This window comes from Bison bison, unplaced genomic scaffold, assembly GCF_000754665.1.
Source record: "Bison bison bison isolate TAMUID 2011002044 unplaced genomic scaffold, Bison_UMD1.0 scf7180017864190, whole genome shotgun sequence".
In the NCBI taxonomy this organism is placed as follows: domain Eukaryota; kingdom Metazoa; phylum Chordata; class Mammalia; order Artiodactyla; family Bovidae; genus Bison; species Bison bison.
In genome coordinates this window covers 2,539,708-2,555,440 of record NW_011494762.1, presented here as the reverse complement: position 1 = coordinate 2,555,440, position 15,733 = coordinate 2,539,708, and the positions used below count along the sequence as shown (strand labels likewise).

At 38.7% G+C, this 15,733-nt stretch overlaps 1 protein-coding gene across 2 annotated transcripts in view; it reads right to left on the bottom strand.

The window, feature by feature from the left end:
- Positions 1–15,733, bottom strand: part of LOC104991388 (mitogen-activated protein kinase kinase kinase MLT) — a 155,398-nt gene that overhangs the window by 35,283 nt on the left and 104,382 nt on the right. The window contains exons 11-12 of one of the 2 annotated variants that reach the window (XM_010843839.1): positions 13,196–13,331; positions 682–726 (exon numbers count right to left, since the gene is read on the bottom strand). In XM_010843839.1, coding sequence (XP_010842141.1) covers positions 682–726; positions 13,196–13,331 — 181 coding nt within the window. Of the gene's footprint in view, positions 1–681; positions 727–3,755; positions 9,364–13,195; positions 13,332–15,733 lie in introns of those variants that run through there. The other variant, XM_010843840.1, reaches the window with a different exon arrangement.

The window sequence follows — 15,733 nt, the reverse complement described above, 5'->3', positions numbered from 1 at the left end:
CTGAACTTATAAGTTGAACCTGGACAGACATAAACCCCTGAGGTCTCTGACCAAGAGTTCTTAGCCCTGTTTTTCACCAAGGAAACAAGCTGCAGAGATACAACAGGCTAAGGAGGCTTGATCCTCAGGGTGTCTACTCAGAGTGTAGGGTGTAGGGATTTCCTTTGGATTTAAACAGTCTCTCCACATTCTCTGCCAAACACGGGGCTTGTCTGGCTCCAGCTGTGGAGAAATATCTGTGAACTCAGGTCTGTTCCTTCTTGGGAAGGTCAGAGTAAAGATGGCAAAATGAACAGGGCTAAGGCACTGCCTTTACCAAATCTTTCCAAATCAAGTCCAACCCTGATCTTCTGGGAAAACTTAAGATCACTTTGTTTCCTGGTATGTTCCTTTGGTATCCTGGGAAGCCCCTTTAACTGGGATTCATTACTGCATTCTGGAATACCTTTCAGAGCAAATAGGGAGGTGGAATCCTCTTGTAAGATTTGATGAGATACTTGCTTTGCTCAAGGCCTTACTTTAAATCACTACTGCCTTAAAAATAGAAAAACATGGAATTTGTCAACTTCTCCTATTTAGACTTTCCTAAGGCCCAGACCCCTCTACCTGCATTTTTAACTTGCGGACCTAGTCATGAACTCCCTGCACAGGTTGAAGGAGGCATTAACAGAAGCAGCTTACCACGTCATCTTCTGTCCAAGCACCAATCTCAAAGGAAGGCAGCAGCTGCATGGGAAATATGAATGAAATGGGAAAAAAAAAAGGAATATTATCATTGTCTTTTTGGCTTATCCCCTCTTTTCAATATTTTAGCTCTGGGCTGATGCTCTGGCTTGGTTCTCTCTGTAGGTTATGTTGAATGGAAACCAATTTTCCTGCCTGTTAAGAGGAACTTCTCAGGGTTCTAAGGATGGTGCCCACAGAAGCCAGTCGAGTGCATCAACCTCTCAGTAACAATTCACTGCGCTTGGTGAACTGTTACAGGGGAACTGCACATCATGGGATTTTCCTCTCTTGGTAGTTGGCACACTGAGCAGTTTTACCTCCCACAAGAAGGCCTTGGAAGTCGAGGAATTTCTGATGTTTGTCAAACACCAGAGCCTTCTTTGGGATTCTCAGTCAACATGGAGATCATTTGATTTTATTAATGAAAATTCCAAAGCAACCACTTGGTAACTAGATGTCGTAGATGCTTATTTTTAGAGGGGAATTTCAAAGTTTGAACTAAATGTCTTACTTGCACTATATTTTTAAAACCAAATATTAGGACATGTGAAATCGGAGCTGTCCGAAGGAACTCAGGTTGCGGAGTTGCTCTAACTAAAATTAAAGTAACCACCCTCTCTGGCAAGTGTACAAACACAAAAGACAACTTTTCAGGAGGACTCCCACCTGGCCATTTTCAGAGCCAAAGGGCTACTTGCTTCAATATATGTTCCATGGCCACAGACTAAGTAGTAAATATTAAGGTGGCCAAAAAGTTTGTTTGGGTTTTTCCATAACTTCTTATAAACATTTTGACTAACCCAATACCTACATAATGGGGGAAAAAAATCTGTGTCTCGTGACCTGAATTAGTTTGCTTTAACCATTATCATCCCTGGAGGCTCAGTGGTAAAGAATTCGCCTGCCAGTGGAGGAGATGTGGATTCAATCTCTGGGTTGGGAAGATCCTTGGAGAAGGAAATGGCAACCCACTCCAGTATTCTTGCCTGGTAAATCCCATAGACAAAGGAGCCTGGCAGGCTACAGTTCATGGGGTCACAAAAGAGTTGTACACAACTTAGCAACTGAACAACAACAGCCATTACTTGTAACTAACTCTAACTTGTCAGAAGGGTTGGACTGCTCATGAGATAATGTGGCAAAGTGTCTTTCAACCCCTGTTACAAATAATATATTTTGTGTGTGTGGGTGAGTTGAAAAAAAAAGTTGGATTTGGTTACTTTTATGATTATGTAAAAATCAGAGGGTGGGTGACTAACGCTTCTAATCTGCAGGTATTTTTAACTCACATGCTCAAAACCTTGCTAGGGAAGTCATACCCCGGCTTTCAGGGAGCTTTTAATTTAAGGGGGTGAAGTAGGTATGGATTTTACTTTTGGAGGAATTCACCTTCATTTTTGTTTCTTCAGTGCCCAGCAGAATGCCAGGCACATAATACCTGATAAATCTTTGTTGAACAATTTGTTGAATGAGTAAAATCGAAGGCTGCATTTACGACAAAGCTAAATTCTCTGGTATAGACTTCAAGGTCTATGACTCTACCATGGAAAAAGGATGTTTCATAGACTAACATGGGGATGGAAGGGACAGTGGCTTGAGCTGGCACAGCAGGGTGAGGAGAAGAGAGGTGACTCCTGGAAAGGAGAAGCAACGAGGCAGGACACTGCAGTGGGGGCGGAAGAAGGAAGGAAGGATAGGCATGTCACATTTGCCTGACTGGAGCTCCAGGCACAGTGTGTGCACGTCTCAAGATAAAGGGGAAATGCAGCCAACTCTAGGGGGCTATGCAGAATTACTTGAAAAGCCCACTAGTTACAGTGAATCTGAATGCATAGAGTTAGAGATGTAGAGATAAGTTGCAAGGGTACAGAGCGCTACCACCCCAGATGTATTCCACTACCCCTATGTGCTGCAGTTCCTACAGGGCTGCCCCGTCCTCCTCTGAAATACTTCGTGTTTGTAGTCACATGCGCTCATCTGCTTGAATAATGCAGGAAGGAGAGTGACTTGAGAAATAGGATCGAAAACAGAACTCGATCAAAGAAAACACATGACAAGTTTTATTTCTTCACGGGGCAGCTGTATATAGCTGCAGAAACATGTCATTCCCTGTTCCCATCACGGGATCAAATGGGAAACAAGGAAATTCTTTGATCAGTTCAAGAAACAATGGACTGCGTCTCAGAGATGGTCCTTGCGTCAAGGCTGGCTTTACAGGGAGTGGGTGTGTATACAATGTTTTGATTTTATACAATCCCCAAATGTTGTGCTGAACAAAACTGATAAATATTTCTTGAATAAAGGTTGTAAGTGAAACACCTAATCAAAACCAACATTTCTGGTTTTCATGTCAGAAGGAGAGGGGAAGAGTTCTCTTGAGCTCTGAGAAAGGCTTATCAAAATGATGCCAAGGGAAACACACTGGATGCAGGGTGAGACCTTGCTCTGGTAGGATTCTTGCACGCTGCTTGCAAAGATCAGTGAGAGGAAGGCTGTGGAGCCAGGCACAGTTTCAAGATGGTTTGAATTTGGCAGGATAGGGAAGAAGAGTTAATGATGTCCATCCACAGAGTGGCTTCCCGTTTCCTTTATGTCTGCTGTACCTTGTTAACATATCAGTGTTTCTGCTGTAGGGTGAGTTCTAAGTCTTTCTGTCTCTCTTTGGGGATAAAAAAAAAAACCCAAAAAACATTTACCTCGTGACTGCCCCATCACTTTACAGTTTCATTATTTACACTCCAATTGATTTCAGGAGATAAGAGCTCACACTCATGGGCATGTGTGTGACAATGATTCGTTCAAAGGATGTTGGGAATCCAGTCTAACAAATCTCTGATATACACAGCCACACATAACAAAGGGATTTACTGTCAAAACGTTTATTGCAAAATGGAGTCTTGAAACAAAGGAAAGCAAAGAAAAGTTCACATCAAAATGAAATGTATGACACCAACTTGGATTTCTGAATACATAGTGGGCTTTGTGTTGGAATATCAAATTCCAACAATGAACTCAATAACTGAGTAGTCTTACCACACAAGAGTAAAATTTAATCTTCCATACAAACATGATACAAGATTTTGGCATACGACTTGCTCAGAATAACATTGCGATAGAATATTTGAGAAAAACGTTTTGTTAAAAAAAAAAAAAAAACAATAAAGTGATCATACCATCTATTCAAAGCTCACACTCAAAGAATATAAATATTTTCTATCATTTAGTACAAAAATTTTAAAACAGTGCAAAAGCAATATGTGCAGTGTATTGTATCTGACATTAAAAGATCTATTATTCTGCACACGATATAAAACAGTCAATGTAGGTGCCTGAAACTCTAATTCTGAAGTAAATAATCACATGCCAGAAAGCTCCTCACAGGCAATGGAGTGCCAACTAAGCTGGAGTCCGAGGAAACATAGCTAGTTGCCCAGATGTCCTGGTAGGCACTCATTCCTCATCAGAGGGGCTGCAGCTAGAGCTATCAGGCTGTGCCACAATCAAAAGAACAGAACAGCTTCTTCTCTCTGGCAATGCTTAAAATCTAAACAGGAAAACAGTCTTATCCCAAAGCAGCAAAAGGTACCTGATTATAGAAAAAGTATGCTCTATTATGTATATGGAATAGTAGATTCTGCTAGTCTCAAGAGGCAGTGTGTCAAAGTCTAGTATATTGGAAAAAAAAAAGGATCAAGGTTTAACTCAAAATAAGTTTTAAAATGATCTTTCATGGGATTCTTCCCACTCCAGTGGAACCTCTGAAAAACAACGTCGTGTACATCATAGTGCCATGAGAAATCATTTTAGATCTCTCCCAAACCTTCCCCCCGCCCCCAATTCCTTGATTTTCCCCAGCTGGTGTTTAAGTCTAACAAATCTACTGCATATTAAAAATCACTGGCTATAAAATGGCCCTCAACATTTCCAGAGCATCAGAAACAAGTGTGTCTTCAACCTCTTCCCATTGGGTATTTATGTAAAATATTAAAATGTGATTTTTCTTTAAAAAAAAAAAAAAAACGTTAAAGAAACATGTCCTTTTAAGTTAACCTGGCTACTTCGCAGAACTGTGATATTTTTCTTTTTTATTTATTGTGAAATCAGTGTAACAGGAGACTAACACCTTGCCCCTCTCTCTTAGTAAATTTAGCTGTTTCATAAAAATTTTCTACCAGCATTCTTCAGGGGAAAGAAACAATTTCCACAAGAAAGGATTTAAGATAAATGACATGAATTGACAAAATTCAGATTGCATAAGTAGTTGTAATTCTGAAAATGCATCTTTTGACTTGGGTAATTATGTTTATGGGAAAAAAAATGAGATGTGGAACTCTACAACTGCCAGGTTTAGCTAAGTTTCTTGGTGAAGGAAGGGACAATGCCATGGGCTTTTTGTATTTAATTGTTTTATTGGGTGGGCCTGGCACATAGGATTGGGGCATTGGGCACTAAATATACTCCCAGACAACCAAAAATATACCCCAGCATCACCAAACACCATTTGCTGACAGTGCTGTCGTGGTTGAGAACCACTGAGATGGTGTCATCAAATCCTACATGATTAGCTTTATGAGTAAAGAAAAAAAGATAAAAGAGTAGTTACATTTTTCAGTGGTATGGCTCTGATAATTACTATCACAATTTGGAGTTTCAACTCTAATTGTGAATCTTCATATTTCTCTCTCTTTTTTTTTTTTTCCAGTTGATTTCTATTGGAGTATAGTTGATTTATAATGCTGTGTTAGTTTCTGCTCTACAGTAAAGTGAATCAGTTATACATGTATCCATTCTTTTTCTAGAGTCTTTCCTTGTATATAGGTCATTATAGAGTGTTGAGCAGAGTTCCCAGTGCTATACAGTAGGTTTTTATTAGTTACCTATTTTATATTCTGTTTCTTTAACTCAGATTCTCTTTATAAATGTACATTTTTGTAAGTCAAGTATTTGGAAATAATTCTAACACCAATAATTTACCATTTAAAAAACTGATCTGAAAGGTAAATTAAAAGCTGTATAATTAACATCTTCATTCGAAATGAAGATGACTAATGACTAATAAACATTTCTTTTTAAAATTAATAGGGCCAATAATAGAGTTTAAAGTCTTCTAAATCATCTTCATAGATTGAATGAGGTCACTTTAAGATTCTGTTTATATGATACAGATTGAAGGAATGTTCAAAACCCTAGAAAGGACACTGATTTGGAACAAAAAGTAAAGTAGCCAGTGCTATACAGTAATTATCTATAGTTCAGTGTTAGGTTAGAAGATTTCAAGCTTATCCCTGAGGGTATCAATTCTTCTATATCTGGAATCTTTGTAGTTTCTTGATGGTAGATTATTGAGCTATGACCATCTCTGGAATATTGATGAGGGAAATGGCACAGTTGAGAGATTAGAGAAATATTTCCTGATTGATGGTAAACCTATGGCTGAGTGATTATCCTTCTCTTTTGGCCCTATTTGGCTGCTTTTATTAATGCAAGAAAATCTTATGTATAATCACAATAGATCTAATTGCTATACCTTTTAAAAGTGTAAATTTAAAAAGTCCATCCCATTCATTTCATACATTCTACATTAGTTGCTGGTTAGTCTCAAATGAGAGGCAAGGTCTACATTCCTACAGAGGTACAGAGATCCCCAAATCCACCCACAGAGATTCCATAATCAGTGAGGCCCTTCCTGACCCACTTGCAAGTCCGGAAAACTCCCCTATGAGTCGCCTCCTCCTTGTCTGCTGCATGTCCGTGTCCACTTAAATGTTTACTATACGATGCATTTGTTCTGTTTGTTGTCAGTCTGCACTCACCAGCATGTAAGCTGTATGAGGGCAAAGATTTTCATCAAGCCGTTCCCTAGAATGGCACGGGGCACAGAGGAGGGGCTCAAGACTATTGGTGGGATGGATGACTTTACCTTGGCCTGGAAGATGTGCAACAAGAGGCTTTGAACTACCTGGTCTCTGGCTGTCCTTCAGATTACATGGTCACAGAGCCCCAGGGCATGCTGGGAAGGCAAGAGCTGAAAACCATCCCCTCTGCTCCACTCCAGGATCTTCTGCTTGAGTGGCTTGGCTTGAATCCGGGAGGACTCCTCTATGTCTGAGTGCAGACAGGACGTCTATTTATGTTTGCACCTGTTCGTCACCAACACTATATTGTGCTGTGTGGGTATATGGGTCTAAGTTTGCATAGACACAGGAAGTGTATCAGATTGGCTGTGTGGGACCCCATCTTCTAGGAAAAACATTTATGGCTTCTTTCTGTGTTTGCCTGGTCTATGGGTGGTAGCAGGGCCTAAAAACACCTCAGACTAGGGAAACCTTGCCACGTGCATGGTCTTCAAAGGGCGTCGGAGTGGATCGCTCACATAGCTTACATTCTAAAGCTGTTTGCTTTATCTTTCCTGAAAGTTGTTCACTTTAACTTTCATCTTATCCTACTTAACAAACATTACTTGAAACTGATAGTTTCATTTTCCAGGTTACAGAGACCACTTATTTTCCAGTGTCTCTTCACTGACACAGCTAACAGTAGCTAACATTAGCCGACCACTTACCACGGGCTTGGTAAGTGCTTTATGTCTACCATTTCATTTAACCCTCACAACAATCCTTTGAAGTAGGTGTTATTATCATTCTCATGTTAAAGATAGGCAAACGGACACACAAGTTAAATAATTTGCCCAAGATTGCACTGTAATTTTTGAATCACAAGCTGATTCTAGATCCTTCTCTGTATCACTATTCTGTACTGAGTGGTCCACATTTCATACCCAGAACAGTGTATTAGTAATTCTTCTCCAAATAAAGCAAGCCTAGCATATTGATCATTTTATGACATTTTCCTACCCTTAATGGGGATTAGAAACATGTCATGCTTCAAATTTCAGGAGGCTTTTTATGATCAAATATACTTAGAAATAGTGTTAGATAATATCTATGATAATATCCTTTCTTAAATCTCCTATAAAAAGAACGATGCAAAGTTCCTTGGTTTGGTAGTCAAATGAATGGCACTACTTTCAAATTTAGACTGAAGAAAAGTCTTTGTTCTTTTGCCTTTCTGTATATGTGTGTGTGTGTGTGTGTGTGTGTGTATATATATATATAACTACAAATTTTTTTTAGTTTTTTTTTAAAAGTGTTTCATAGTTTAAACAAGCTTTGACAAATCTGTGATAACATTTTGAAAATATCTCTCTGGCTAGCTAGGTTTTCAGAGGAGCATCAACATTTACTTCTCTTTAAAACCAGCATAGCTGAGTCAGGGTTTTGTTTTTTGGTTTTTTTTTTAAAGACAGATCCGGAAGGTTATATCTGCTATAAAAGGATCCTTCATTCTGCACTTTTGACTAAGTAAGGAGAGCTTTTTATAATATTTAGTTCCCTCTTTAAAATATCTCTACATGCATTTAGAATCCAGGATTCTCATACCCCTCTGGAAAACAGACACATGTATACACCCCCTATGGCACCATAGTAACACTCACACTGTCTGGAAGTATCCCTTATCCTCTCTTTCTCTTTGTATAAAGTGTAAGCTAAGCCTTAGATGACAGTGTGTTGTTAAGAAGCTTCTAGGGCAAGTACCGGTATGAAAGTACCACATCTGATGTTGGTTTCAAATTAGAGTACTTCTCCTGCAAACATACTATTGAGAACATCTCTTGGGTTTCACTCTCAGTATTCTTAGCACTTAGGTATTTCTGTAGAAGTACTTGTTACAACTTCCTTTCATCTCAATTTTTTTACTGTTGGATTTTGCAGTCACTATCAATTATTTCTGACAGTACTGTGTATTTCCATAAGGGAAAAAAATGTAGTATGCCACAAGAAAATCAAGTGTCAGAGGAGGATTAGGAGTTAAGAGTGATTGTCCAAAATGTAAGTTTTTTGAAGCAATTGAATAAATCAAATGAAATTATAAAGTATTCATTAAAAAAAAAGCCAGAATGTCATTAGTTAAAAAAATGCTATATTGCATATAAAATCACAAGTTTCTATAATCAGGCACCGCATATGCTGATTCATTGAACAGACCTTTTTGGCTTAATTCCCCACCCCCTTTTCCTGTAAGCAAAGACAAGTCAAAAGTAAAATTGTAAAGAAATGACAGTTACCTAAATGTGATTGGCCTAAAAACGCAGTGTTTGGTTTTCTACCTCCTTACTGGGTTTTGTACAGACTGAGATAACACGTTTCTTTTGTTTTCCCGACATTTTCCGTTTCATTACTTTGCTTTCTGCTTTCATTCACTATTATTATCCATGTCATTATCCTCCTCATCACCGTCATCATCATCATCATCGTCACCTTCTGACAAGTCAAAATCACTGAACCCCAGGGCCATGTTGACCTTCTTCCCCCTTCTCTTAGATGTGGTTTTGGAAGAATTCTGCTTGGCTTGCATGTTTATCTGCATCCCAGAATGCAGCACAGCTCCTGCTTTGTTCATTGAGAAGATATCCCCAAAGCCCATCAGCATCATGGCCTGCAGACTTTGGTTCATGCCATGGCCCTCCCCGTTACTTGCTGCTGTGATCTGACATGACATCTCTGCACTGTTTGACTCCTCTGTCTTAGATTCAAAGTAAGACTCCTCAGACATTCTTGCAGCAAGAGGCAAGAGAAGCTATCACGAGGGAAGAAAGGACAGAAGTAAAAAGAGAAATTAGGACCAATTTATATCAAGGGAACAGATACCACAAAATTAATGGGTGCTGCACAGAAAGTAAATGATTAGTGAAATGAATGTAGGGGATTATTTGAGGATTTATTAATGGCAGGTTTGGCTGCGGCGTGTTTATCATGATTTATAAATGACAGAGTAGATCACATCAAAGTTTGCAAAGCACTACAGCAAGCCAAATTTTCAAATAGGGAGGAACGTGTAAGTTTTAAACCCTCATTTTGCAAAAACGAAGTAGTTTTTAGAATTTCTCTTAATTTTTCCCAAATTCATATGGAAAAAGTTAACTATTATATTAATGAAGAAATTAAGTAGAGATTAATCTTGAGTAATAAAAAACAAAACAAACAAGAAACTCTGTACCAAAGAAGAAAAGCTTAGAGGAAGCATAAAAACAGTTCAGTAGTCAATACAGTTCTAGGGGGATTTGGGTCATTAGCTATCTTTTTAGCTTGATTAAGTGTCTATGTACTAGAAAGCAGTCTAGAATTCTCTTTTCTCTATTATTTAATACAGGCAGATATATAATACTAGTTATCCAATTTATGAAATAATTCACTTATAAACAAATTTTAGATAATCTATGACATCTAAGTATAAACAAGTGTGTAAATATCTGAAAATTGGGAGGCCAGGAAACTAGTATTAATTGAGATTGTCACCTTGGTCTCTGTCTCTACAAGTTTCCTTCTTTTAGCAGAATTTTTTTCTAGGAATTCTTCTCATAATGGACACAGACATTTTCAATCGTACATAATTATTTTAAACAGCCAACATACTTCCATAAATGTCATTCATACACATTCCAGGGGTAGAACTGTTAGGCTCAGAAAGAGTGACTGCCTCTTCTTTTGAGAAAGAAGCAAATTAAGACATATTTTTGATGCTGTGTAAATAAGGGTAAATTTATGATAAAGTACAAATAATCTAACTCTGGGATGATCTTAACATGCTGTAAGTAAAGGTACTTTTTAGGGCCAATTTCCTAATTTTTAAATTAAAGTTGGAATTGAATTCTATTAAAAAATTATCTTAACATCATTAGGAAAAGACCTCAATAGTTATTAGTTCAATAAGAACTTCACATAATTCAGCTAAAAATCAGCAGCTACATAGAATAAATTGTTTTAAATCCTTTAAGACCAGAAACAGGCTATTCCTTTCCTTGCAGTCAAATTTCCCAGCCTCTCAAATTTTTTTCAATTGTTACATGCTCTCAGGATTTCTTTGTTGCTTATCTACTTTATTATTTCATAGGTCCTTCCTCACATTATGTTAAGATCTCAAAAAATGCCTCTCAAATAAGTTTTATTTTTAAAAGAAGTACAATTTCTATACCAAGCTACAAGAATTGCTAAAAATAAACATTGTTTATATCTGTGTATGGAGAATCCATCTTCCCAAATATCTTTAACTAATGTTTTAATTTCAGGAAAGAAAAGACTGTTCTTCCTTGAAATAAATATAATAATACATTTTTAATGATGTTACTTAAATATCAAGTTATAAAATGAGGCTACACAGTCTTAGCTACTGAGTCTCCAGCCACTTCCTTTTAAAAAGGTTTATTTTATCCATCTCTCAGAAACCTCATTTAAAGTCAACTAGAAACTGATGTGAGGATAAAAGAAAAAACCTACTTATAAAATACGTGAGCACAAACCTTCTTTCCTTCAGAAATACCAGCTCCAAGCAAAAGAGACATTAAAAGCAAGTGTTGTACAGAAAGAAAACTTAGCCTCATAGGTTAAAAAAAAAAAAAGGGAGGAACTCTCATTGAGATTGTGCTGCACGCTGCCCATTGTTAGACGGCAGCCCTCAGAGCTGCTCCTTCACGGAAAGTTGTCTGCAGGTAAAACAAGCATGCAGCCTACTGTGCACTCAGTGCTTCGTGATTTATTACACAGCGGCATTACTAATAGCAATAATGTGTGCAAGGCAGCCCATAATTTCTTAGCAAAACTAATGCCCGTAAACCAAAGAGAGATTCTAACGCATACTTTAAGCGGTCCTTTAAAGTTTTTTTTTTTTCTTACAATGCTATATTTAGAAAGAGTCAAGCCATGCAGCGCTTTATAGCTTAAGATTTCAATGTACTTAAAAGCCCCCACAACTCTCTTCAGAAGGTGGCCATAATTTTTGCTTCTCATCAGTTCTGGGAGAAGTAATGTTCCCTTGCAGATCCTTAGCACAATGCTTTCTGAGTCTGCCAGTTCAACCCTAACAGGAAGCTTTCCTTAATTTCTTTCTTGAAAGCCAAGATAAAATTCACTGAATTTACAAAATGTGGTACTGTTTTAATACCACAAGACAGTTACGCATGACAAGTAAGTTTACTCGTTACACAGTTCCTTACTTTGGGATTCCCTGGATAACCAAAGTCATTTTTTAAAAAGCTAAATCTGATAATAAACATTTAATTTCACTGTAGTTTCCTTTTTTGGATATCAGGTTCTTTCTCCACATAAATCGGAAAAAGAGGCAAACTATTTTATTCTTTAGACACTGTTAAATACTTTGCAGTTGGGCACTGGCTGCTTAATGGAGATTAAGACTTTTAAAAATAGGAAAGTTTTTTGAAGATCACAAATCGAAGGACATTTAAGTATTTGGGGGGTATAATTGCCAAAGTAACTATCAAACATGAATTTAAAATATATAACAAGTGTACTTTTAATCATTATTTCTTGTGATCTTAAGGTGGACATATATCGCCCATTTAAAACCTTGGAAAAGCCAATGATAAATTTATACTTAATTCTTTAAATAATAAATTATTTAAAATAGGGATGCATGTTCTCCTTGTTTTCTAGAGTGACTTTTCTTATGTTTATTAGCTAGATGTACCTCTTCTTTTGTGAATTATGTACCTACAGTCTTTCCCCATGCTTCTGTTGGTCTCCTAGGTTTTTTTTTTTAAGTTATTTCTGTGAGCTCTCTATATTTCTTTCTTAAATATTTAATTTTACGAATTTGTAGTTTGTTTTTATTTGAATGTCATATTTTTGCAATACAGAATTTTTATTTTTTAGTAATGAAAAAATAAAACAGGAAAGAATGGTGAAATTTGACTAGACTTTAATATATCATGTCAACAAATAAGCTCAAGTTAAGTGTATAAACAATGAAGTTCTTAAGAATTTTTATCTTAATCCAAATACAAGATTTGGAAAAAACCAAGATATTTCTTGGCAGAGTAAATACTTGAAGCTTGTCCTGAGAGAACTATTTTCCCACTTTTTTGCTGCCCATGATCATGACCCTACATTGAGTAAGGAATATTAATACTCGTCATTTATAGATCATTAAGTTAGCTTTTAGAAGGAAAACTGGTTAAGTTCTGACATATCAATGACTTTCTCGGACAGCTAACTGCCTTGGTGTAATGTTTATGAATTACTGATAGACTCACTCTAAAGAGTTAATGCCTCGAGGCCCAGGCTCTGGGGACCTGATGGTGCAAAATACACTGCAGATGGTGCAAAAATACACTGAATTTTATTTTTGTAATTCTAACATACAAACACACTGACAGAGTAACAGTTCTCAGGGAAAGAGCCAGAAACAGGATAAGCTTTTCTTCTAAATGTCTGGAATTTTGTTAATGGAAAAGAGACAAGAAGCACCGCTCAAGTATAAATGCAGGTCCTTCCATTACAGGCATGAGGCAGCAAGTGAGGCGGCGGCAGGGGAGGTGGCGCCATGCTGCCATGCTCAGCCATCTCCTGAGCGGGGGAGGGGGGAGGTGTCAGCGAGCCCTGCAGGGAGCACTCACCGGGGTGTTGGACTGCTCTGTCAGCTTTTGCTCCCACATCTTTAGCCGTCTTTCTCGTTCTTTGAGCTCCTGCTCTTTAAAGCTGAGGTCACGTTCTAGTTTCTTCAGTCTCTCAAGAGTTGCTTCAATTTCACACCTGCAGGAGGACATGACTGGTTTAAATCTCAACTTTGCTCAAGAGGTGTTATGTGCTGAGGGGTCCATCACAATGCTTAATCAAAGGAAAAGGCTAAAACCTGTGCTGTGAAACCAAACAGTAAACAGCGAGGAGATCCAACCAGTTCATCCTAAAGGAAATCAACCCTGAATGTTCATGGGAAGGACTGATGCTGAAGCTGAGTTCCAATACTTGGGCCAGCTGATGCAAAAAGCCAACTCATTGGAAAAGACCCTGATGCTGGGAAAGACTGAGGGCAAGAGGAGAAGGGGATGGCAGAGGAGGAGATGGTTGGATGGCATGACTGACTCAATGGACATGAGTTTGAGCAAACTCTGGGAAACAGTGAAGGACAAGGAAGCCTAGAGCGCTGAAGTTCACGGGTCACAAAGAGTTGAACACGACTTAGTGACTAAACAACAACACACTAGCAAAGAATAGGACATCTTTCATATCCTTCAAAATCAACATATAAACTAGCTGGGAAACATAAGTTTGGAATATTTTCTCAAAGCAGTGAAGAACCACTGTCTGGGGCCTGAGCCATGGAACTGGTGTCCTGGTTTGGCCATTTAATAAATGCTCATGGTCCTCTGGCTCTACTGTATATCAGCTCATCTTATATTCATTACAGCCCCAAGGAACAGGTATTAATTTTGCATAGAGAGAGATGGGAAAATGACACTCTGGTTAGATGATCACTGTCACCTCACTAGTAAATTCACCTTAGCCTATTCACTGGCTGAGTAATGCCAGCAATCTACAGATTAACCTGACTCAGTTTCGTCAGCTGTATGGGGTGGTGGTTACCTTTTATCGGGACTCCCCAACCTGCCTGATCCTAATAATTGTCTGAGCAAAACGTACCACATAACATAGATTCCTAAGACCCTTCCTCAGAGCTCATGACTGAGTAGGGCTGGGTAGGGCCTAGGAATTGCCATTATTTGATATGAGTGTGTTTTTACAATCAGGCAAGTGTGAGAAATCCTGGATCAGATGACTCTAAGGTTCATTTTAACTCTAATAATTTTAAAAGCAAGTTAGTTCCCTCCCAGACTCTATGGGCTGACCCGCCTCACCACCTGGAACAATATGTCCAGTTATAGAAACCTGTCCTTGACACAAGTTAAAGCTGGTAAGATGGCCCAGTGTAAGTTTTTTCTCCTTCAGGGCTACTGTCGTGCTTAGGTCTAAACTTATGGAAGGTCTTCCCCATGAGTTTCTGCAGACCTTGTGAGAAAAGCAGCAGTAATGAGAGACTGAGAGCAAGGAGAGACAGGGAGAGGGAGGAAAGGGGAGAGGGGGACGCAGAATGAGGAAGGGACTGGGAAGAGGGAGCTGCTGGGCCAAAAGCTGCTTCTAGGTGCCCTGAGACACACCTTTATGTCAGACTGTGGGATTTGGTCTGACAATTGAGGTCTTGACTACAGAAGTCTGAAGCTCCCAGATCAAAGTTAATAAGATGTATGCAGCCCAAGTCTGCCTTTTTATGTCCAGGGAGAATCAGAATAGATGAGAAGTAAATACATGAAAACAAAAAGGTGTGGCTATCAATTGACCAAATCCAACTCAGGGAACAGCTGCTGAAGTGGATCTGGACTTGGGTCACACATTTTACTTTCCAGGCTGTCTGCAGAGCAAGGGACACCGGGAAAGTAAGTGTAAAAGCATCTGTTGTCAACCCTCTGTCCCTTTTAGTGGTGCCATCTGAAAGTTATAAAACCATGTAAGTCACATTAGAGTCCCTAAAGAAAGGCAGCAAATCGACAGTCTTTCAGAATTATGACTGTATCATAAAATCCAAATTTTATTTTGTATTTCAGACATAATATTACGCCCATTCATAAATGTTTTTATTTTTCAAATGGAGGACTGAGAAAAAAAAAAAAAAACAAACTCAGTGTAGAAGATCTTAGGTTAAACTTAAGCAACAAAAAGGAAAGAAAGAATGAGCCATCTTCAGTAAATGAGAGGATGAGAAAGGCGGCGCAGAGCTGGGCACATGGGGCTCTGGGAGATGGCAGGGGCCTGGCTGCTGCCAGGAGGGCTGAGCTCACTGATGTCCTTTCTAAAGAGGGTAAAATGGCCAGCACATTTGATTTCACTTGTAAGTTAAGCCTAGGATTCATCTCAAGTTACAGCTCTGGGAGCCCACTCTGATTTTGAGCCCTTCTGGAAAACAGATCAACAGTTAAGTAAGCTAGGTAAGCTGACAGCTGCTGCAGAAAAACACCGAATAAGTAGGCCTCCTCAGTCTGTGTCTTCAGGGTCAGCTCCCATACACGGCTTTCCCAGAAACCCCAGGATCCTGACAGCAACGATCTTATGGCATAAGAGATGTAACCCCAATCCGGAGGGCAACACAAGACAGCTGCTCC